Source organism: Nerophis ophidion, linkage group LG18 (assembly GCF_033978795.1).
Source record: "Nerophis ophidion isolate RoL-2023_Sa linkage group LG18, RoL_Noph_v1.0, whole genome shotgun sequence".
Classification (NCBI taxonomy): Eukaryota; Metazoa; Chordata; class Actinopteri; order Syngnathiformes; family Syngnathidae; genus Nerophis; species Nerophis ophidion.
In genome coordinates, this window is record NC_084628.1 from 13,385,257 (window position 1) to 13,409,186 (window position 23,930).

General features: G+C 37.3%; 1 protein-coding gene across 8 annotated transcripts in view; it reads left to right on the top strand.

Moving 5' to 3' along the window:
• The window catches only part of gramd1bb (GRAM domain containing 1Bb), a 400,828-nt gene that overhangs the window by 305,529 nt on the left and 71,369 nt on the right, over positions 1–23,930 (top strand). For 7 of the 8 annotated variants that reach the window (XM_061878757.1, XM_061878758.1, XM_061878762.1 and 4 more), the window contains 2 exons: positions 7,037–7,060; positions 16,721–16,741. In XM_061878757.1, the coding sequence (XP_061734741.1) occupies positions 7,037–7,060; positions 16,721–16,741 (45 nt within the window). The remainder of the gene's footprint in view (positions 1–7,036; positions 7,061–16,720; positions 16,742–23,930) is intronic. The other variant, XM_061878759.1, reaches the window with a different exon arrangement.

Below are 23,930 nucleotides of genomic sequence, written 5' to 3' on the forward strand. Positions count from 1 at the left end.
ACTGAATAGCTCTTAATCTTTTTCCCTTTATGCGATTTCAAATTACCGGTATTGAAATTAGCCTCCTCCATTTTGAAAATGATGACAGGGGATGTGTCACTCGTGACGTCATGAGTTTGACCAGGCGGTAATACTAAGCATGCGCTAATTATTTTGGGAAGCGAGTTTGACCCGGCAGTAATTCAAGACCAAGGATATTGTTTATAGTTCCGGCAGGATACGTAATTGTGTAATTGTTTTTTTTTTCTTCATGGGGGCGCATAACAGAAAATAAATAAAAAGCACTGAATTAGACCCTGTTAATCAGCAAACAATACAAACAAAACCATAACCTGGCCTGCAACGATTAATTTGATTAGAAAAAAGCTTTGATTAATATCCTGTGGTTTCAGTTAATCGTGTAATGAATGTAGCTAAAATGTATCAAATCTGGATAGCATGGAGTGCTTGGAACTTTAAATACACTGACTTGGTTGCACAAGGGAACACGAGAGCGGTGATGTGTTTGATCTGTGTGGAGCCTGACAGCGGATTGAATGAATGAATTTATAAGTAATTAATACACACATGTTAAAAGTGCAATTTCTTTGTTGTTGATGTGCATTTATGAAGGTTATGGAAAGTTTCTTTGTTTCTGTTTTTTTCAACTATTTTCCCTAAAATACGCATAGAGGCTATAATGTGCGTTTTATCCAATTATTCCATTAATCGACCACACTAAAAGAATACAAAAATAATCAATAGTTGAAGCCATTAATCTTAACCGGTGTGTTTACAGTTGTGCCTTGTTTATCACGTCCAACTGGTTCCAGGCCGAGAAGAATTTCCATGAAGCAGAATTCTTATTAATAAATTGAATATTTTTTTTAATAGAGTTTAAAAAAATCTATCCTTCTAAATATGTTTTTCAAACATTATTAGAGTCCTCTAAACATGAAATACCACCCAAATAGTGAAGTGAAGAAAATTATATTTATATAGCGCTTTTTCTCTAGTGACTCAAAGCGCTTTACATAGTGAAACCCAATATCTAATTTTTACATTTAAACCAGTGTGGGTGGCACTGGGAGCAGGTGGGTAAAGTGTCTTGCTCAAGGACACAACGGCAGTGACTAGGATGGCTGAAGCGGGGATCGAACCTGCAACCCTCAAGTTGCTGGCACGGCCGCTTTACCAACCGAGCTATACCGCCCGGTATAGAAATAGGAATATTTAAAGTGGGGCTTCACGGTGGAAGAGGGGTTAGTGCATCTGCCTCACAATATGAAGTTCCTGCAGTCCAGGGTTCAAATCCAGGCTCGGGATCTTTCTGTGTGGAGTTTGCATGTTCTCCCCGTGAATGCGTGGGTTCCCTCCGGGTACTCCGGCTTACTCCAGACATGCACCTGGGGATAGGTTGATTGGCAACACTAAATTGGCCCTAGTGTGTGAATGTGAGTGTGAATGTTGTTTGTCTATCTGTGTTGGCCCTGTGATGAGGTGGCGACTTGTCCAGGGTGTACCCCGCCTTCCACCCGATTGTAGCTGAGATAGGTGCCAGCGACCCCGAAGGGGAAAAGCGGTAGAAAATGGATGGATGGATATTTATAGTCATTTTACCCAATACAGTATATTATTTATCCCACACGTTGCTGCAGTGCAGGTTTTTACATACAGGAGCAGAAGTAAAATGTATTGGGAAAAACCCAAAAAATAGTACAAATATAAATACTACATTTTGCACACTGGGCAGCACGGTGGAAGAGGGGTTAGTGCATTTGCCTCACAATACGAAGGTCCTGACTAGTCCTGGGTTCAAACCCGGGCTCGGATCTTTCTGTGTGGAGTTTGCATGTTCTCCCCGTGACTGCGTGGGTTCCCTCCTGGAAGACATGCACCTGGGGATAGGTTGATTGGCAACACTAAATTGGCCCTAGTGTGTGAATGTGAGTGTGAATGCTGTCTGTCTATCTGTGTTGGCCCTTCGATGAGGTGGCGACTTGTCTAGGGTGTACTCCGCCTTCCGCCCGATTGTAGCTGAGATAGGCTCCAGCGCCCCCCAGCGACCCCAAAGGGAATAAGCGGTTGAAAATGGATGGATAGATGTTGCACACTAATTTGTATAGATAAAAGATCAAATAAAACAAAAATATTGAAGCGATGTGTTCTATACTGTACATTAAGGCTGGGAATCTTTGGGTGTCCCACGATTCGATTCAATATCGATTCTTGGGGTCACGATTCGATAATATATCGATTCGATTCAAAAACGATATTTTTCCGAGTCAAAACGATTCTCTATTCATTCAATACATAAGATTTCAGCAGGATCTACCACAGTCTGCTGACATGCTAGTAGAATAGTAGATTTAAAAAAAGAAATATTTTATAGTTGTAAAGGACAATGTTTTATCCACTGATTGCAATAATGTAAATTTGTTTTAACTATTAAACAAACCAAAAATATTACTTATTTTATTTTGTGAAAACATTGGACACAGTGTGTTGTCAAGCTTATGAGATGCGATGCAAGTGTAAGCCACTGTGACACTATTGTTCTTTTTTTTATTTTTATAAATGTTTAATAATAATGTCAATGAGGGATTTTTAATCACTGCTTTGCTGAAACCATAATATTGATACTGTTGTTGAGAATATTCATTTTTGTTTTACTACTTTTGGTTTGTTCTGTGTCGTGTTTGTGTCTCCTCTCAATTGCTGTTTATTGCAGTTCTGAGTGTTGCTGGGTCAGGTTTGGTTTTGGAAATGGATTGCATTGTTATGGTATTGCTGTGTAGTGGTTTGTTGGATTGATAAAAAACGTATTCGATTCGTATTCGAATCGATTTTTTCCCACATCCCTACTGTACATACTGTACATTTTTGTAATTTACAGTACTCATCGGTAGCCCGGAGGATCCTCAAAGTGTGATTACGATCCGTCACCTGGCCAGTGGGTCATTCCTCAAAGTTACCACCGGGTTTCCATGAGCATGTGTTTTTTTTTTGTTATTGCAAAAACTGGGTCGAGCTGACAGTCGCAGCTATGACCATTAGCTGTGTTGTTAGCACTCTGCTGTCATTCCACACCGCTCACGCCAAAGGCTCACCAATGCCATGTGGAGCTAATGATGTCGAAGATTATTAGAATTTATCTCTACTCAGCATTGCCCAGACAGCTGCTGATAGCAGTCTTGTTAGCATGAAGTGGCGCGTTAGTAATGGTACGTCCCATGTTTCGGTTTTAGATATTGCTGACGTCAGAGTCCCACCAATGTGGAGACGTGTTGCAGATGAAGTGCACCAAAAAGTTGTCGGGCCAAAAGTAAATCAACTTGATATTCGCAGTGCTTCACCTTTTACCAGAAAACATAATTATTCCCGCTTAGTTATTGTCTATATTGATCGCCACAATATAATAATAGAAAATAAGACAACTACTACACTGTAATACATGCAGTACAGGCCAAACGTTTGGACACACCTTCTCATTTCAATGTGTGTTAATTATTTTCATGACTACTGTATTTTTCGGTCTTTAAGTCGCAGTTTTTTTCATAGTTTGGCCTGGGGTGTGGCTTATACTCAGGAGCGACTTATGTCTGAAATTATTAACACGTTACCGTAAAATATTAAATAATATTATTTAGCTCATTGACATAAGAGACTAGACGTATAGGATTTCATGGGATTTAGTGATTAGGAGTGACGGATTCTTTGGTAAACATATAGCATGTTCTATATGTTATAGTTATTTGAAGGACTCTTACCATAATATGTTATGTTAACATACCAGGCACCTTCTCCGTTGGTTATTTATGCGTCATATAACGTACACTTATTCAGCCTGTTGTTCACTATTCTTTATTTATTTTAAATTGCCTTTCAAATGTCTATTCCTGGTGTTGGGTTTTATCGAATAAATTTCCCCAAAAAATGCGACTTATACATGATTTTGCCCTTCTTTATTATGCATTTTCGGCAGGTGCGACTTTATACTCCCGAGCGACTTATACTCTGAAAAATACGGTGTTTATATTGTAGTTTGTCACTGAAGGCATCAAAACTATAACACCTGAGAAGTGAAAACCCTTTCAGGTGACTTCCTTTTGAGGCTCATCGAGAGAATGCCAAGAGTGTGCAAAACAGTAATCCGAGCAAAGGGTGACTATTTTGAAGAAACTAGAATATAAAACATGTGTTCAGTTATTTCAACTTTTTTGCTAAGTACGTAACTCCACATGGGTTCATTCATTGTTTTGATACCTTCAGTGAGAATCTACAATGTAAATAGTCATGAAAATAAAGAAAACCAAATGAACGATAAGGTGTGTCCAAACGTTTGGCCTGTACTTTATATACTTAATTTAACACGTAATTTAGACCAAAAACAAATAGAATATGCTTTTAAAAAATCTGAGATGTAACAAAACTGCAGTATTTGAAGCAAAACGTGTCGAGGGACCACTGTATTAAGAGCACGAGGCAATAACTGGACGTTAATTCGGAAAATCTCAAAAATCCTACACAACCAATATATACATAAATACATGTTTATTAATGATTTAGAGCAGGGGTGTCAAACTCATTTTAGATCAGGGGCCACATGGGGACTTTGTGTCCTGACTTTTAGAATGATTAAGAGACGAGTGGGTGCCGCAGGATTTCAAGGTTTGCGATGGTTTGTAAAAGCAAATGTGAAAGATAAGAAGGCTCCAACTCCATAAAAACAGTTATAAACCATAAGAAGAACCTTCATGATTATGGAAGTCTGACATTGTGCACAGGGGTGTCAAACTAATTTTAGATAGGGGGCCTCATGGAGAAAAATCTACTCCCAAGTGGGAGTAGAGGTAAAATCCCGGCACGATAACTTCAAAATAAAGACAGCTTAAGATAGTTGTTTTTTTTGTTTAAAAATTAAACAGTCACATTCTGAAAATATAAAATTCACAATGATGTTAGGGTTGTTTGTTTTACTTACATGTTGCAGTAAATAGTATCCTACCTTTATTTGTTTACGGAATAAACAATCACATTCTGAAAATGTACAAATCATAATGATGTTGGAGGGTTTTTTTACACTTACATGTTGCGGTTAATAGTATCCTACCTTTATTTGTTGTTGTTTATACTTACTTTTCAATCTATCAAGATAAAAAAATATATTAAAATCAAATTACAGAATGTTATTTGACTGGTGCACTAACATCATGTGGTTATTTTTTTTATTTCTTTACATATGTAGCATAATCTACAAAGATACAAATAATTACTATTGAGACATCTAGTGGAAAAATTAAAAAAACAGCAGTTTCTTTCATTTAAAAATTTTGGCTCATTTTTATCCTTGGCAAACTCATCCCGTGGGCCGGATGAAACCTGGCCAATATGATTGAAACCCCTGATTTAGAGTATATGAGAACGTGGAAAGGAAAACGTACCTCTTTTTTTGCCCACATGGCCATTCATTACAAGTATATTGCAACAACAAAACCAATGATGTCATAACTGTAAGGCACAAACTGCTCAGTCAGCATTAACACATCTGATGAGTTAATTGTTAACGGTACAGGAAGTGTGTTAGATAAAGCTGCCTACTCGTGATACTTCAAATGTAGCTATTGCCACCTTGTGGAGTTTATACAAAAACAACGTCATGAGGTTGCACACAGCCACAGCTGTTCATAGTACAAAACGTCATTAAGGTTGCCTACAGCCACAGCTGTTTATGCCAATAAATATTAGGATCATGTTTAGTTTTGCTTTTGTAGTCAAGCAAAACAGGGCATCTGATAAGACTGTGTGGCATATTGTTGCCGGATTTGTTTTTCCGAGGATGCGTCGGCATGAACACAGCAAGAGGTAAGTTATGAAGATGTATTAAAGAAACAAGAGGAGCTAAGGAACAAAAATATTGATGCTAGGCAGAAAAGCAAACAAAGGAATACAAACAGAAAAACTCTCAAGTTGGCACGAAGGCATACAACAGGGAAAACAAATCATTAGCGTGAGAGCTAGAATAAAAACAAAGGCGTAGCGTGAGAGCTAAAATAAAAACAAAGGCGTAGCGTGAAAGCTAGCGAGAATATACGTACAGAAGAAGCCAGTCGTCTCTGTTGCTCAAAGGCAAATTAGGAACCCAGACAAAACAACGAAAAGGAGCGAGCTTAAATAAGGCAGTAATCAAAATAGAAACAGGTGTGCGTCGAAAACGAGGGTAGCAGGTGAAACTAATAAGAAACCATGGTGACAGACTAAACAGGAACTAAGGAGGTCAAACTACAAAATGTGATACAGAAAAGGAACAATAAACAAGAACATGTAAAGATCCGAGTAGCGGATCGCAACAGCATCATCATGTTTTGTATACAACTTTTGTATTAGGGCTTACTTGATCGTGTGGGTGTACCTAATGTCTTGGCCCGTCCGTCAGTGCATGTGTATGTCGGAAGAAAAATTTGGCAAATTGAAAATGTGTTGGTGTGAAATCAAAAAATGCCGCCTCAACTGACTTGCTTTATTTTTAAATGTTGTCGTGCTGCGCAGTGTCTAATCGTAAATAGTTGAAATGGTTGTTTTTAAGTGGTGTTAGTAGAAGCAGGGAAAATTGCAAGTCAAACAAACAAGAGGGCGCCTCTTAGGATGCTCCATTTCCTGCACACACACACACATGTTGCGCGCAACAGCACACACTCGCACAATGATTACATCACCCCTCACTTTTGTGCCTCAATCTGAGGCGGCCGACAACCAGCACTCATGCCGCCCCTCCCGTCCCTCGTGTAAGCCTCAGTCAGCCTCGGTCACATGACCCCCCCAGACCATGGCGTGAGGTCGCCCTGGCAACGTGAGCCTGATCACCCGACCTCTAATGCAATCCAAATAAAACATCAGCGAATGGGGACCATCACGTCGCTCCCTCGTGTCAAACGCGTCACATTTGAACGCTCGATGACATCATCGGGCCTCCGGCGGCCAGATTAGCCCCTTCCCCTTCTTTTTTTATGCTTTTCCATGCTCATCTGACTTTGTTTTCTCTTGAATTGTCTTTCAGTATGACAGACTAAACCTGATTAAAGTAAGAATTTCTTCTTTTTTTTTTCTTTTCCTTCTGGCGACCCCTGCTGCCCCGAAAAACCCTCCCACTCAGTCCTTGCAGCCCCCCGACACCCCCACACTTCCTCAGTATATGTGACTCTACAGATTCCTCTGTCAGTGCATCCCAGTCTTGTGATTAGTCGTGCTAATTTACATGAAAAAAAAACGTGTAGCATTTTTTTAAACATGTTTTTATCAGGTTTTGTCATCATCGGAATGCGGAAGATAGGTTTTACCAAAATATTTGGGTGGAAATAAGCATAGAAAAAGTGTCAGTTTCACTCAAACTGTATGTGTTGGTGGTTGCTGTTCCACTTAAGTCCTGTAGGTCCTGTCTGTGTCGATGGCAAGCCTTTTAAACCACCAGGGATTCTAAACCTTTTTAACCTCGGGGCTTAACACTGAATTAGTAACATTGCTCCTCATTTTTAATCGTATTCCATAATATAGTTCACAAACTGGTCAAATGATATGAAAACATGCAAAAGTTACAACATTATTCAACACATACATTTTAGACTTAGCTCAGGCTGATTAAAAAAATAAGCATCAATCAATCAATGTTTACTTATATAGTCCTAAATCACGAGTGTCTCAAAAGGCTGCTCAAGCCACAAGGACATCCTCGGCTCAGATTCCACATCAGGGCAAGGAAAAACTCAACCCAATGGGCCAATGAGAAACTTTGGAGGGGATCGCCCCTGGGCGACCAGTGCAATGGACGTCAAGTGGATCGAGCATAATATTGTGAGAGTCCAGTCCATAGTGGGGCCAGCAGGAGACCATCCCGAGCGGGGACAGGTCAGCAGCGCAGAGACGTCCCCAACCGATGCACAAACGAGCGGTCCACCCTGGGTCCTGACTTTGAACAGCCAGCGCTTCACCCGTGGCCACCAAACCTGTGCCCCCACCCCCCCTCCACGAAGGAGAGGGGGGCAGCGCAGAAAAGAAACGGCAGATCAACTGGTCTAAAAGGGGGGTCTATTTAAAGGCTAGAGTATACAAATGAGTTTTAAGATGGGACTTCAATGCTTCTTCTAAGTACTAACCAAATAAACTGCATAAGAAGGGACTTGTAAATAACTGACAAAAAAACAAATTTGCATACAATTATGTTGTGTTAAAATAGACAAAAAAAATTGTTAGAATTTTCTAAACTGTCGATAAAATTAAAAGGCAAGTGAAAATACTACTTGAGTCATAATTTTTGCGCTTTAGAAACCTGTGATTTTGTTTGAGATTGTTGTTACTGCCACAAGTGGGGGAAAAGTGTAAAACAACTGAATACCGCCGCGGCCCATATGGACCACAGCCGAGAAGCTAATATTTTTTGTGCGACCCTCTAGGGGGCACTTGCGGCCCAAAAATAGGCCCCGGCAATACGGTTAAGAAACGCTGCTCTAGGTAATGTTGCAATTTTCACTGCCAACAAAGAAATTGGCTCAAAGAACGCTTCAACAAAAGCAAAGTAAGTCTGCGCTTTTACAAAGATGAGCTAGTTTGATGCTAGTTTACCTTCGCTTTGCTATTGACATGCTACTGATTGGCATTAGCAATTTTACATGGCACTTTCCTCACCTTCAATATGTCAATGAAAACTACAAGTAAGATGCACATTAGAATCAAACAGCTGCTGCATAATAACTTATTATTTGGGTCGCAACAAAACAAGACCATGAACTATACACTACTAACATATTGGACTTGCAACTGTAATTGCAATATAATATTGTACTTGCAAATAAGATGGTATTTACCATAAACAAATAATTTTTAGATATTGCAATAAAAAATGAAACATTATTATCAAAAAGACGTCATATTTATTAAGACACACAAAAAGTACAGAGTCTCTATTGTTGCGTAATGGGGTCGGGGAATTGGTACCGTATCAATTAAAATGTGAACGGTATCCATATCTCGGCATGATTGACAAAAAAGTATGAATCATAATTAACCACATTATTTGTCGTTTAATCCATCCATCCATCCACGTCGTTTAATGATTTTTTAAATTATTTTTTTGTAGGGGAAAATATGCTTTAGGGCTGTTTAAGAAAAAATATGACAATATATTTTTAGGACCTACAGTAAGTGACAATGAATGTCTTTAATCCCTAATGATTCCTCATTTTTTTATTACGTGACTGCCCTTAAAATGTAGAATGTTTTATTTGACAGCCCTAAAAATCAATTTAGGGGCCACTTTCCCATTCAAGGCATTTTATTTTCATGCGTTTTACTTTGTCAACATAAAAACATAAAAAATATATATATGTTAATACATTTTCTGGACTATAGAGTGCACAAGCAATACATTTTAGGGTTTTTTTCCCATATATTAGCTGCACCGGATTATATGCTGCAGATATACACATTGCAAAGTAGTTATTTACACAAAAAGATTCCGTAAATTTTTATTTCCATACCTTAATTGTTTCCAAGCAGTGTCTGTAATACGGCAGTGAAACGGCAGATCAAACAAAACGGAAATCATCAAAATGAACCCTCTAGCTGCGGAAGCTAGCTCTCCAATCAGTTTAACCAATTGTAAATTGATAATACTAATACGGACACTCGTACACGTGTTAGCATGTTAGCAATTGCTAAGACGCTAGCTTTATTACATTATGATAGCATGTACAAATATGCATTAGAACACTCCTACAGACATCACGCATGCGACAGTTTATCAATCAATCAATCAATCAATGTTCATTTATATAGCCGTAAATCACAGGTGTCTCAAAAGGCTGCACAAACCACAACGACATCCTCTGTTCAGATCCCACATCAGGGCAAGGATAAACTCAACCCAGTGGGATGACAATGAGAAACCTTGGAGAGGACCGCAGACGTGGGTGACTCCCCCCCCCCTACCCCCCCCCCCTCTAGGGCGACTGATGCAATGGACGTCGAGGGGATCCAGCATAATATTGTGAAAATCCAGTCCTGTCCAAAGGCAAAACCCGGTAACTCAATTTTGGTCAAAACTGAGCTGGTAATAATTTTGGAGTTCCTAGGTGATATGCTTTACATTAGTGTATGTGATATTGTAATTTGTTCCGTAAGTAAGCTGTTACGCGCATGGCAGGACCTAGCAACTACCACATAACCGCGTAGATACAACAGAAAAACCTAGTATCTCAAGGGACCAATCGGAGCTTCTTTGTCAGTCGCCTTATTGTCTTTAATGAGACATTTGCACGAATGGGGGCCGACGGTCAACCCGATCATGTGATATTATGGTACGAGGGGATATTTGGAAGATTGGCCCAGGACGTTGCAAGCACCTTTATTAATTGTATTGTTCTTTATTCTTCCCCTTGCATACTCTTTTGGGCAGATAACTGTGGAGGTCAAAATAAAAACTGGACGCTGTACACGGCTCTTGCCCAATGTGCAAACGCAGAATGGGGCCCACCCGAGATTGTGATAAAATATCTGGAGAAAGGGCACACGTTCATGAGAGCAGATTCAATCCATGGCTCAATCGGCAAGAATATGAAAGCTCAAGAAAACATCCATACGTTTGATGACTTCGTAGATCTTTGTCAGACAGCATCAAGATAGATTGGTTTTCCTTTGTTTTCTCAAAATCAGATAGAAGCGAGTTACTAGGTTATGCCTTTGGATGGGAGAGTGGTCCATAGTGAGAGTCCAGTCCATAGTGGGGTCCACAGGGGACCATCCCGAGCGGAGACAGGTCAGCAGCGCAGAGATGTCCCCAGCCGATGCACAGGCGAGCTTAGTAAGTGTAAAGAGTGTTAGTTATACTGTTAAACTTGCAAACGTTGCTTGGAGTAATGAATGAAGAATCCATATGAGTAAAAACGCTAGAAGAAAAAAAAAAAAGGCACTACCAGTAAATGGAAGGACACTGCAGCATCTGCAGTGAGCGAACTCTTCCATAAGATGGCACCATAGCACAAACAACAAAACACCTCATTGGATTTGCTTGTTTTTCTTCTTTTTTTATTTAATTTTTATTATGGTCGTCTGCAAAGAAAAATCAATAAATCGGTCTCTTAGACTTAGACTTCCTTTTTTGTCATTCAAATTTGAACTTTACAGTACAGATAAGAACACAGTGTTGTTGCATTAGCTCGTTGTAGTTTGCATTTCCAAAAGAAGGTGCAGATATAAATAGATTACTTATAAAACTCACCGTCTTATAAATGTGGGTAAAAAAGTATCACCTAACAGTCCGGAATTGACTGTATTCCTATTGTCCGTGTTTCAACAGTACCGTGTGTTCTTCAAGCAAACGTAGGACAATGTGCCGACATTCTTCTTGTTTTTGTTTTCATGCCGTCTAAACAATGGAATACCCTGTCACCCTGCAGGCAAACTGCATGAGGGGTCAGAATCAGAATAGTTTTTATTGCCATTGTTTGGGAACGGGTTCACAAACTAGGAATTTTTCTTGGTGCAATCGTGCAACATAAAAGAAATAAAACACAGAATAGACTAACATGAGCTGTAACTGAGCTATCAGAAGATGTTGTTATTGTACATGTTATTTTTTGGGTGTAACATATCTAGCTATACCTACTGTTTATATTATAGTTGCATTAGTGCTCATGTAGCTAGTCATATATATACATATATATATATATATATATATATATATATATATATATACATACATATATATATATATATATATATATATATACATATATATACACAGTGTTTCCCACAGGTCATGCATCTATTTTCGGTGGTGTGGTCGGGCGGGGTCGGGGGGGCTTGATGGGACGCGGAGTTGGAATATAGTTACAACACTTTATGTACATATTTATATACAAATTTATATAATATTTACATATTTATATAATATGTAACTACAGGCTCCATTCACAGACAGAGTCCCATTGCTTTTATGAGCGGTCGAGCAAGTCAAAAGCCGGCAAAAAAAAAAAGAAAATTTTTTTTTTGATTTTTTTTTTTTTTTTTGTGGCGGCCGTAATTCTTTTGTGGCGGGCCGCCACAAATCAATTAATGTGTGGGAAACACTGATATATATATATATATATATATATACACACACACACACACATTTAGATTTACTAACGTACATATGGCAGTCAACACACTTGACTCATGCGGACGACCACACTGCAAAACGTCAGTGTTCAAAAACCAGAAAAAAAAATACAAAAATTATTTGATCCAAGCAAAAGTATCTGCCAATAGAACAAGAAAATTCAGCTTGTCAAGACATTCCGAAACAAGTGAAATTAGCTAACCTCAATGAACTCAAAAATACCTTAAAATAAGTATTTTCTCACTATTAACAAGAGCACTTTCCTTGGTGGAAAAAAATATTGGGTCCTTTTTGCTCAATATGTTGAAAAATATTCTTAAATTAAGTAAATTGTAGTGCCATTATCTTGACATAATGATATGCGCTAGGCATCACGATTTTTTTTTTCATGCTTGAAGTAAATAAATGATAAATGGGTTGTACTTGTATAGCGCTTTTCTACCTTCAAGGTACTCACTTTAGGAGTGAGTTTTTCCTTGCCCTTTTGTGGGCTCTGAACCGAGGATGTCGTTGTGGCTTGTGCAGCCCTCAGAGGCGCTTGTGATTTAGAGCTATATAAAGAAACATTGATTGATTGATATGCAAAACAATCACAGAATGTTGGACGACAGCAAAAACTTACAGCGTCTGTGGAGCGGAGACTGCGTCCACATAGTACATCCGTACAAAGAAGGATACCATGCATACAACTTAAATAGTCTTGATTGCGAAAACAAAGCAGGCAGGGGCAATAGAACTCAAAGGAAGGTGTGACGCTGCTGCAGGGGAACACCAACAAAACAGGAAGGGTCACCGAATAAACAGTAACTAAAGCACTACACACAGGAAACAACAAACTCAAAATAAGCTATGACAACCTTGTGGAGTTGAATTTTTTAACCTTTTCTGCTGGTGGTGTGCCATATTTTTTTTTTCTATGAAAAAAATGTGTCTTGGCTCAAAAAAGGTTGAAAAACACTGCTTTAGTAATTATATTACTTAAGCAGGGTTTTTTTTTTGACGCAATGGGGGTGACTGCTATTGACTTAGAAGAGCGGCCCCACACTGTGTATAAACATGCACAATTAGCTGTTAGCTTGTCAGCCCGGGTACTAAAAAATAAACGCACTGTCACACATCAGTGTTTCTTCAGACTATTAAAGAACACAAATATTAGAGAGGTGTATTTTTCACATTAAATAAATACATTTACTTGATTTATAAATGCACTTATATAGTTGGTTTTCTTCCAATACGTCGACAAAGTAGTGCAAGTGTGTCAACTCTGCAGGATCAATCTCCCCACCAGGACACACACACACACACACACATTCTGGTTATCATTTGGAATGGGGACTAAGTTGTCGATCATTACTTGAGGACCACTCTTTCTACAAGTTGTGGAGGCATTAAAAAAAAAAGGTAAAATGGCCACTGCCCAGTTAGCTCATAAACATCTTTAAATTTCTGGATTGATGAAGTAATGTGCTGATCATTCTTACTTACAGCCCGATGAGGGGGCTGCTGTGCAAATGTCTCACACTCAAAACTAACCAGTTAACATGTTTTGTGGGCCAAAGCTTAAAAAAATCACTTAGGCATCTTCAGAATGGATTTGACTATCCTTTAGAGGACCTGTTTTTGTGTCCCCATACGGTCAGAGGTCCCCTAAAAGTCACTGTGTAAACCGGGGGTCGGCAACCCGTGGCTTTTAGCGCCACCCTAGTGGCTGTCTGGAGCGTTTTCAAAAATGTATGAAAAATGGAAAAAGATGAGGGGAAAAAATATATTTTTTGCTTTAATATGGTTTCTGTAGGAGGACAAACATGACAAAAACCTCCCTAATTGTTAAAAAGCACACTATTTACATTAAACATGCTTCACTGACTCGAGTATTTGGTGAGCGCCGTTTTGTCCTACTAATTTTGGTGGTCCTTGAACTCACCGTAGTTTGTTTACATCAGGGGTCACCAACCTTTTTAAAACCAAGAGCTACTTCTTGGGTACTGATTAATGTGAAGGGCTACCAGTTTGATACACACTTAAATAAATTGCCAGAAATAGCCAATTTTCTCAATTTACCTTTAATAAATAAATATATATATATGTAAAAAAAAAAAAAGGGTATTTCCGTCTGTCATTCCGTCGTACATTTTTTTTCTTTTTATGGAAGGTTTTTTTGAATAAATGATGAAAATAACACTTTATTGAACCGTTTAAAAAAGGAGAAAACACAAAAAAAAAATTTAATTAAATATTGAAACATAGTTTATCTTCAATTTCGACTCTTTAAAATTCAAAATTCAACCGAAAAAAAAATAATAGAAAAAACTAGCAATTCGAATCTTTTTGAAAATATTAAAAAAAGAATTTATGGAACATCATTTGTAATTTTTCCTGAATAAGGTTAATTTTAGAATTTTGATGACATGTCTTAAATAGGTTAAAATCCAATCCGCACTTTGTTAGAATATATAACAAAGTGGACCAAGCTATATTTCTAACAAAGACAAATCATTATTTCTTCTAGATTTTCCAGAACAAAAAATTTAAAAGAAATTCAAAAGACTTTGAAATAAGATTTAAATTTGATTCTACAGATTTTCTAGATTTTCCAGAATATTTTTTATTTATTTTAATAATTATAAGTTTGAAGAAATATTTCACAAATATTATTTGTCGAAAAAACAGAAGCTACAATGAAGAATAAATTAAAATGTATTTATTATTCTTTAGAAAAAAAAAATAAAATACTTGGCCATTGATTTAAATTGTCAGGAAAGAAGAGGAAGGAATGTAAAAGGTAAAAAGGTATATGTGTTTAAAAATCCTAAAATCATTTTTAAGGTTGTATTTTTTCTCTACAATTGTCTTTCTGAAAGTTATAAGAAGCAAAGTAAAAAAAAAATGCATTTTTTTAAACAATACTTTCTTGGATTTTCAAATTCTATTTGAGTTTTGTCTCAAAAATAGAGGCAGCTCACTGGTAAGTGCTGCTATTTGAGCTATTTTTAGAACAGGCCAGCGAGCGACTCAACTGGTCCTTATGGGCTACTTGGTGCCCACGGGCACCGCGTTGGTGACCCCTGACATGTATAACTTTCTCCGACTTTCTAGTAGTGTTTCATGCCATTTCTTTTTCTGTCACATTTTGTCCACCAAACTTTTAACGTTGTGCATGAATGCACAAAGGTGAGCTTTGTTGATGTTATTGACTTGTGTGGAGTGCTAATCAGACATATTTGGTCACTGCCAGCTAATCGATGCTAACATGCTATTTAGGCATATTGCATCATTATGTTTAATTTGTAGGTATATTTGAAGTCATTTAGTTTTCTTGAAGTCCTCTTAATTCAATGTATATCTCATGACACACTATCTGTACGTAACATGGCTTTTAATTTTTTGCGGCTCCAGACGGATTTGTTTTTGTATTTTTGGACCAATATGGCTCTTTCAACATTTTAGGTTGCCGACCCCTGGTGTAAACAAAGCGATGTTTCTATTAAGCCAGAACACACACACACACACACACACACACAAGCAGCATTTACTTTATTCAGGCGGCAGCTTCAAAGTATAATTCCTCCCTTGTGTCTCTGTCACCTTCAAATCAGATTAGCCCACATTAGCTCAGTGAACGTCACAGGCAGGCTTCGGGTCAACTCGCTGTTCTAGTGAGCAGCCAGAGTGTTTTTATATTTAAAAATAAAAAAACATTGAAATGCATTATATTTGCGGCGATTGTGTGAGCACACATTAATATTGTTGCATTTTTTTCTTCAATAAATTAAATAATGGTCATTTCAGAACACACATAGTAATAACATTACATACATTTCAGGTTAAATTATTATTATTATTATTATTATATACATTTTGCAAAGAGGACAGGTGTCATTTTCTTCAATTTTTTTCAATTTTATGACAATCTGCAACTTCTGACTTTTTTTTTTTTTTTACGCCCCATATCTCCCTTGAATGATATCCTGCATGTTTCCTTCTGGAAGTTCTCCTCCAGTACTCTTTATGAGGCCAAATAAAACTGTACCTGTCATGTCATTAAGATGATTTGCAATGACGACACTTTGCTGCCCTCTGCTGTTCTAAGCCTGAACCAAACTATTTTTTTTGGAAAGAGCACAATACACACTAATTGTGTTTGCATTGTTAGCATCTTGTTCATACCAAAAAATGTCTCTCAATAAGCCCAAAAAAGATATAATACACACACTATATTAGTTACACAGTGTTGGAGCTTTTTCAAAAACAAAGCTCAGCAGTTACTCAATTGTGAAGTATTAATTATATAGTCAGTATATAATTAATTGTGTTTGAGGTTTGCACCGCATTGTCTTTTGTAAAAAAAAAAACACCCTTTAGTCATTAAATTGTGCTAGGAATTGTATTTATATTCCATATTTGAATCATTTGTAGATAAAGACTTAGAATATGTGTCATGGTTGTGATGTAATAGTATGCTGGCTAAAACTGACCTTCACACGTGCACCTGGTCATTTTTCACATCCTCAGCGTGTGGAATAATTCAATCTCCTTTCCCTCTCTCTTTTCTCTCACTCTCTCTCTCTCTTTATCTCTGCCTCTCTGCAGAAGAGCCAAAGCTGGTACAACGTAAGTGCCCCCTTTTTTTTTCTTCAATGTTATTCACATGTTTGTTTTTGGGTGCACAGTTTGTTGTTTACCCGTACGTGTGTGCGTGTGTGTGTGTGTGTGTGTGAGTGTGTGTCAGTGATGAATGGAGTGTTGGGATCAGGAAGGTTGTTTTCCTCCTGACCTGGTTTTCTGCCAACCACTTTTGGGCATCGTACAGGCCTAGCACAAGTTTAAAAGAGCAACAGTTCTTAGTGATTGATGCCTCTGCTCAACATCTGGGTCTGACGGATTCCTGGAATTAGTACACAGTATCTATGAATGCTAAATCATTACGAATGTGCACAATCTTGTTTCTTTATAGTGTAATTTACTATGTGTATTCACAGCACTATAACAGAACCAGCATCCTCTGCAGTGGACATTTGTGTTTTGTACAGGGCTTTTTTTTTTTTTTTTTTTACAAAAACTGTTGTTAAATTGATGTGTGGCATTTTGTTGGCCGTGACCCCAGAATGCAGACACGGCAGGTGAATAACAAAAACAGAGAGGTAGTGAAGCAGGGGAGTGCACATGAAGCTCTGCACATTTTAGTTTTAAAACAACGAAGCAAAGCAACATTAATGCGAATAAGTCAAGCAATTGTCTATAGGCCCGTCTAAAAGGACAGGTTTGGCATTTTAAAAATCCTGATTAGCAACCAGTAACAGGTGAGATCAATGGCCGGACTGGAGAAAAAATAGCGGCAAAAGAAATCAAACAGGAAATGGAAATGGATTAGAGGGCTGGACAGGAAATAAAACAAAATACATTAAACTATTGATAATTATCATTAGAGATTATGACAAGTGTCCCTTATTTATTGCGGCCAATTGGTTCCAGGCCAGACCTCGGTAATCAATATTCCAAGAAGTAGGATGTTTCTTAATAATAAATCAAATATTTTCACAGTTGGAGAATAAAAACATTTTTTGACAAAAAGAATTCCGCCGTTTTGACACTCAGAAAAAATCCAGACTTTTTGACACTTGGAAAAATTTCCGACTTATTGACACTTAAAAATAATCCCGATTTTTTTGACACTTGGAAAAAAATCCCGACTTTTTGACACTTAAAATCACGACTTTTTGACGAAAAAATGTCTGACTTTTTGACACTTAGAAAACATCCCAAGTGTTTGACACTTATAAAAAATCCAGGCATTTTGACACTAAGAAAAAAATTCAGACTTTCTGACAAAAACATTTCCGACTTTTTGACACTTAGAAAAAAATCCTGAGTGTTTGACACTTAGAAAAAGTCCAGACTTTTTGACACTTGAAAAAAAAAAGGCGACTTTTTGACGAAAACATTTCCGACTTTTTGACATTTACAAATAATCCAGATTTTTTGACACTTGGAAAAAATCCAGACTTTTTGACACTTACAAAAAATCACGACTTTTTGACAAAAAAACGTCTGACTTTTTGACTAAAAAATGTCTGACTTTTTGACGAAAAAATGTCTGACTTTTTGACGAAAAAATGTCTGACTTTTTGACGAAAAAATGTCTGACTTTTTGACACTTAGAAAAAATCCAGGCTTTTTGACACTTGGGGGAAAAATCCAGACTTTTTGACGAAAACATTTTCGACTTTTTGACACTTAGAAAAAATCCCGAGTGTTTGACACTTGGAAAAAATCCAGACTTTTTGACACTTGAAAAAAGAATCCAGACTTTTTGACACTTGAAAAAATATCCACACTTTTTGACACTTGAAATAAAAACGCCGACTTTTTGACGAAAACATTTCCGATTTTTGACATTTACAAATAATCCAGATTTTTTGACATTTAGAAAAAATCCCGATTTTTTGACATTTTCAAAAAATGATGACTTTTTGACATTTTCAAAAAATGACGACTTTTTGACGAAAAAATGTCTGACTTTTTGACACTTTGAAAAAATCCCAAGTGTTTGACACTTGGGAAAAAATCCAGGCCTTTTGACACTTGGGAAAAAATCCAGATTTTTTTGACGAAAACATTTCCGACTTTTTGACACTTGGAAAAAATCCAGTGTGTTTGACACTTGGAAAAAATCCAGACTTTTTGACACTTGGAAAAAATCCAGACTTTTTGACACTTGAAAAAAAAATCCTGACTTTTTGACACTTGAAAAAAAAAACAGACTTTTTGATACTTGAAATAAAAATGTCGAATTTTTGACACTTACAAATAATCCAGATTTTTTGACACTTGAAATAAAAATGCCGACTTTTGACGAAAAAATATCTGACTTTTTGACACTTACAAAAAATCCCTAATGTTTGACATTTACAAAAAAAATCCAGACTTTTTGACATTTACAAAAAAATCCAGGCTTTTTGACACTTACAAAAAAATCCAGACTTTTTGACACTTAAAACAAATCCTGACTCTTTGACGAAAACATTTCCGACTTTTTGACTCAGAAAAAATCCAGAGTTTTTGATATTTAGAAAAAAATCCAGACTTTTTGACATTTACAAAAAATCCAGACTTTTTGACACTTAAAACAAATCCAGAATTTTTGACGAAAATATTTCTGACTTTTTGAGACTTAGAAAAAATCCAGAGTGTTTGACACTTGGAAAAAATCCAGACTTTTTGACACTTGAAAAAAAAATCCAGACTTTTTGACACTTGAAAAAAAAGACAGACTTTTTGATACTTGAAATAAAAATGCCGAATTTTTGACACTTACAAATAATCCAGATTTTTTGACACTTGAAATAAAAATGCCGACTTTTGACGAAAAAATATCTGACTTTTTGACACTTACAAAAAATCCCGAATGTTTGACATTTACAAAAAAATCCAGACTTGTTGACATTTACAAAAAAATCCAGACTTTTAGACACTTACAAAAAAATCCAGACTTTTTGACACTTAAAACAAATCCTGACTCTTTGACGAAAACATTTCCGACTTTTTGACTCTCAGAAAAAATCCAGAGTTTTTGATATTTACAAAAAAATCCAGACTTTGACATTTACAAAAAATCCAGACTTTTTGACACTTAAAACAAATCCTGAATTTTTGACGAAAACATTTCTGACTTTTTGAAACTCAGAAAAAGTTTTCGACACTGAAAAAAAAATCCTGACTTTTTGACCAAAAAAATCCTACTTTTTGACGCTTAAAAAAAAATCCCGACTTTTTGACAGGAAAAACCTTCTGTATAGTTTTTAACATGATTAAAGCCCTGTAAACATGAAATAACATCAATATAGTCACCTTTACACTCGTGTCTGTATGGCTCAGTTTCAAGTTGGACCCAAGATGCAGGGAAGAGGCGTAACTGCAGTCAAATACATTTTTAACGTCGGCGGCGGCACATTTTCATCAAACAGTTCTTCACAGACAGACAGAAAAAAAAGTAAAGAACTTAAGGCACAGGCAAAATAAAACGACTCCAAAGGAGAACAGTTACTAGTAGCAATTAACAAACATAAGGTGAACCAAGGTTTCTCATTGTATCGCATTGGGTGGACTTTTTTCTTGCCCTGATGTGGTATCTGAGCCGAGGATGTCATTGTGGCTTGTGCAGCCCTTTGAGACACTAGTGATTAAGGGCTATATAAATAAACTTTGATTGATTGAACCTGGACAAGGCCATGTGGCGCAATACTAAATAAGCCATATTAGCTAAAGGGGATACTTAGCAGAGGGGCTCCAGTAGAGCAGGCAGGAAGATGCTGGTAAAGACTTGAAAGTAGGAAAAACGATCCAACATCTCACCTCCTTAGCTACTCTCCCACTGCGTGGCGCAGTGGGAGAGTAGCCGTGCGCAACCCGAGGGGCACGGGTTCAAATCCCACCTAGTACCAACCTCGTCACGTCCGTTGTGTCCTGAGCAAGACACTTCACCCTTGCTGGTTGGCGCCTTGCATGGCAGCTCCCTCCATCAGTGTGTGAATGTGTGTGTGAATGGGTAAATGTGGAAGTAGTGTCAAAGCGCTTTGAGTACCTTGAAGGTAGAAAAGCGCTATACAAGTACAACCCATTTAATTATAATAAAGATAAAAATGTATATACAAGGCACAGTAAGTAACATAACATGATTGCACATTCTGACAGTCAACAGTATAAATATGGAGGTGACCTTGGGTCAGAGCAGCAGTTAAAGCAGTGGTTCTCAAACTTTTTTTTGACATCCCCCACTTTGGACAATTGGGAGTTTTCAAGCCCCACCTGCCCCCATCGCCCTAACAGATCGCTAATGCCAAGTTTAACATTTTCAAATTTATTGAACAACAAGTAACATCAAGTTGTATACATTCCAACTCAATAACATAAAATAAAATCAAGTTCAATAATAAATAAAATAACTGTGCAGCTGTGGAATAACTTGCATCAAGTTAAATAATAAATAAAATAACTTGCATCAAGTTCAATAATAAATAAAACAAAAGTGTTATAACTTGCATCAATTTCAATAATAAATCAAATAAAAGTGTTATAACTTGCATCAAGTTCAATGATAAATCAAATAACTTGCATCAAGTTCAATAATAAATCTAATAACTTGCATCAAGTTCAATATCAAATCAATTAAAAGTGCCACTTTTTCGTGTTTTGATAAAATTTACCGCGCTCACAACATCTGTTAAAACCTCGTTGAGTTCGGGGCTGAGCTGCCTTGATGCGAGTGCTTCCCGGTGAATGACGCAGTGTGTCCAATGCGCATTTGGCGCAACCCGTTTCTTGACCCTGCCATGGTCTGTGCGCCATCGGAGCTAAAGTCCACACAGTTTTCCCATTTAAGGTCGTGTTCTTTGAGGAAACTGTCCATTATCTTGAACAGCTCATCAGCAGTGGCTCTATTTTTTTTATGTATTTGCAAAACAGTAAATCCTCGCACAGTGACTTACCATTCACAAAGCGGACGTATGTGATGAACAGGCAGTCTTTATTGCTGTCAGTAGCTTCATCCACTTGTAAAGCAAAACGACTTTATTTTAATTTGTCTACAACAGGGGTCGGCAACCTTTACCACTCAAAGAGCCATTTTGACCTGTTTCACAAATTAAAGAAAACAATGGGAGCCACAAAACTCTTTTGAAATTTAAAATGAAATAACACTGTCTAATCCCCCTCTCATCCCCACAATTTCCCCCTCTGTTTTCCTTTTTTTCTAAATTCTATTCCTTGCTGCTCCAGCCCGGCTGCACAAAATGATAATATAAATACATTTAATAAAGTTAAATTTATATAAGGCAACAAGAGAAGTATCCTACACTTCTCTTCTGTAAAGTAAATGTGAACAGCCGATATGGGCATCTACATCAACTATATGATTTGCCTGAGAAACTGGACAGGACAAAAAAATTAAAATATAAAATAAAATAAAACATTTAAAAAATAAATAACACTGCATATAAAGTTTTCTTTTTGCTTTGTGCTATGTATAAACAAACTATGATGGGTTACGTTTATGAAATCAATGAACGACTGCAAAAAAAATGAAATAAAATTTCTGCATGCAACAAAACGTTTTTAACTCCGAAAAAGACGTCGGGTTGAAGGTTAAGTAAAATACTTAATATCTATTTAAGTCTTCCTTGTAATAATGAAAAAACAAAACGCCAAACTTAAATTATTCACTGGCAGAAAACCAAAAATGCCGTCCTCTCTCTCTGTGTCGTCATCCTTTTACTGGCGCCGTGCATCAGCTGCCAACCTAAATGATAAAATGTCTATTTCGCTGAACAATTAAAACATTTGAATACATGCAAAATTATAGGAAATTAAAATATTTATCATACGTGGTCAATGTGATTTCTGCTCCTGAACCGCAGCGCACAGCGTCTCCACATCGGGGCTGTATGACGTCACCTTTATCTTCACACAGGATTGTAAACTCACATCTGAGGCGTGTGCCATGTTTGTTTTGAATAAAGTTCATGTTGGAGAACACCTGCTCACATGCATATGTGGATTCAAAGATCGACAGGACAAAATACGTAATTTACATTAATTTATATATCGGATTTCACACACAGAATCACAAAGTGATTTACAGTTTGTATAGAAAATGGGGTTGTAAAAAAAAAAAATCTAAGAATTTAAAAAAATAAAATAAAAAGTTAAAGTGAAATTTCATCCCGTTCCTCGCGCCCCACCTGTCATGTCTCTATTCCCCACCACTTTGAGAAACGCTGAGTTAAAGTGTCTTTAGTGATCAAAGGATGAAAAGTGTCTACAGCAGGGGCGCTCACACTTTTTCTGCAGGCGAGCTACTTTTCAATTGACCAAGTCGAGGAGATCTACCTCATTCCTATTTATAATTTATATTTATTTATTTTTGAAAGAGACATTTTTGTTAACAAGTTAATGGTGTTTAATGATAATACAAGCATGTTTAACACACATAGATTCCTTTCTTTCATGAAGACAAGAATATAAGTTGGTGTATTTGATTCTGATGACTTGCATTGATTGGAATTAGACAGTGGTGCTGATAACGTCCGCATTTTCAAATGGAGGGAAAAAAAAAGTCCTCCTTTCTGTCCAATACCACATGAAAGTGGTTGGATTTGGCATCTCATTTGTCCAACTTGCATACTCGTTTTTAAACACTTTGTTATGAGAGTAGCATATGTGTGTGGCCCTTTAATGTCTGGCAGCAGGTGAGTGACGTCAGTGACTGTGCGGGTGGGCAAGCAAGTGAGAAAGCGGTCGCTGAGGGCGGGGGAGAAATACATTGGCATCAAACTCCGTAGCGTGCTAGCTTGTGCACGCTAGCTTTCCGAGACTCTTATTTTGTTAGCACAGGCAGGATGAAACAGGTCTTTTATGGTGAAGACAGGAACTGTGCAGTCGGTCTTTAGAGTTTTGACAGTAGGTACGGAGTCTCTAGAAATAAAATGTGTTTCTCTGCGTCCGCCCTGTTAGTGATTTTTTTCTTAAATATGAGCTCGCAGCAGCCAGCGTCATCTCACAAGATCCTCGGGTGCCGAGAATGTCAAACAACTGACGAAAGTGAAGTCTTGGTATGATTGATGATTGCTCATTTTTATGTCTATTTTTTAATGCCTGGCTTGAGATCGACTGACACACCCTCCGAGATCGACCAGTCGATCGCGATCGACGTAATGGCCACCCCTGGTCTACAGTGATGGTTCACAGTTTGGGGGTGGTCAAGGTAGCTGTCTTTTGTTCAAAAAGACAAAGTAAAAATGGGGGA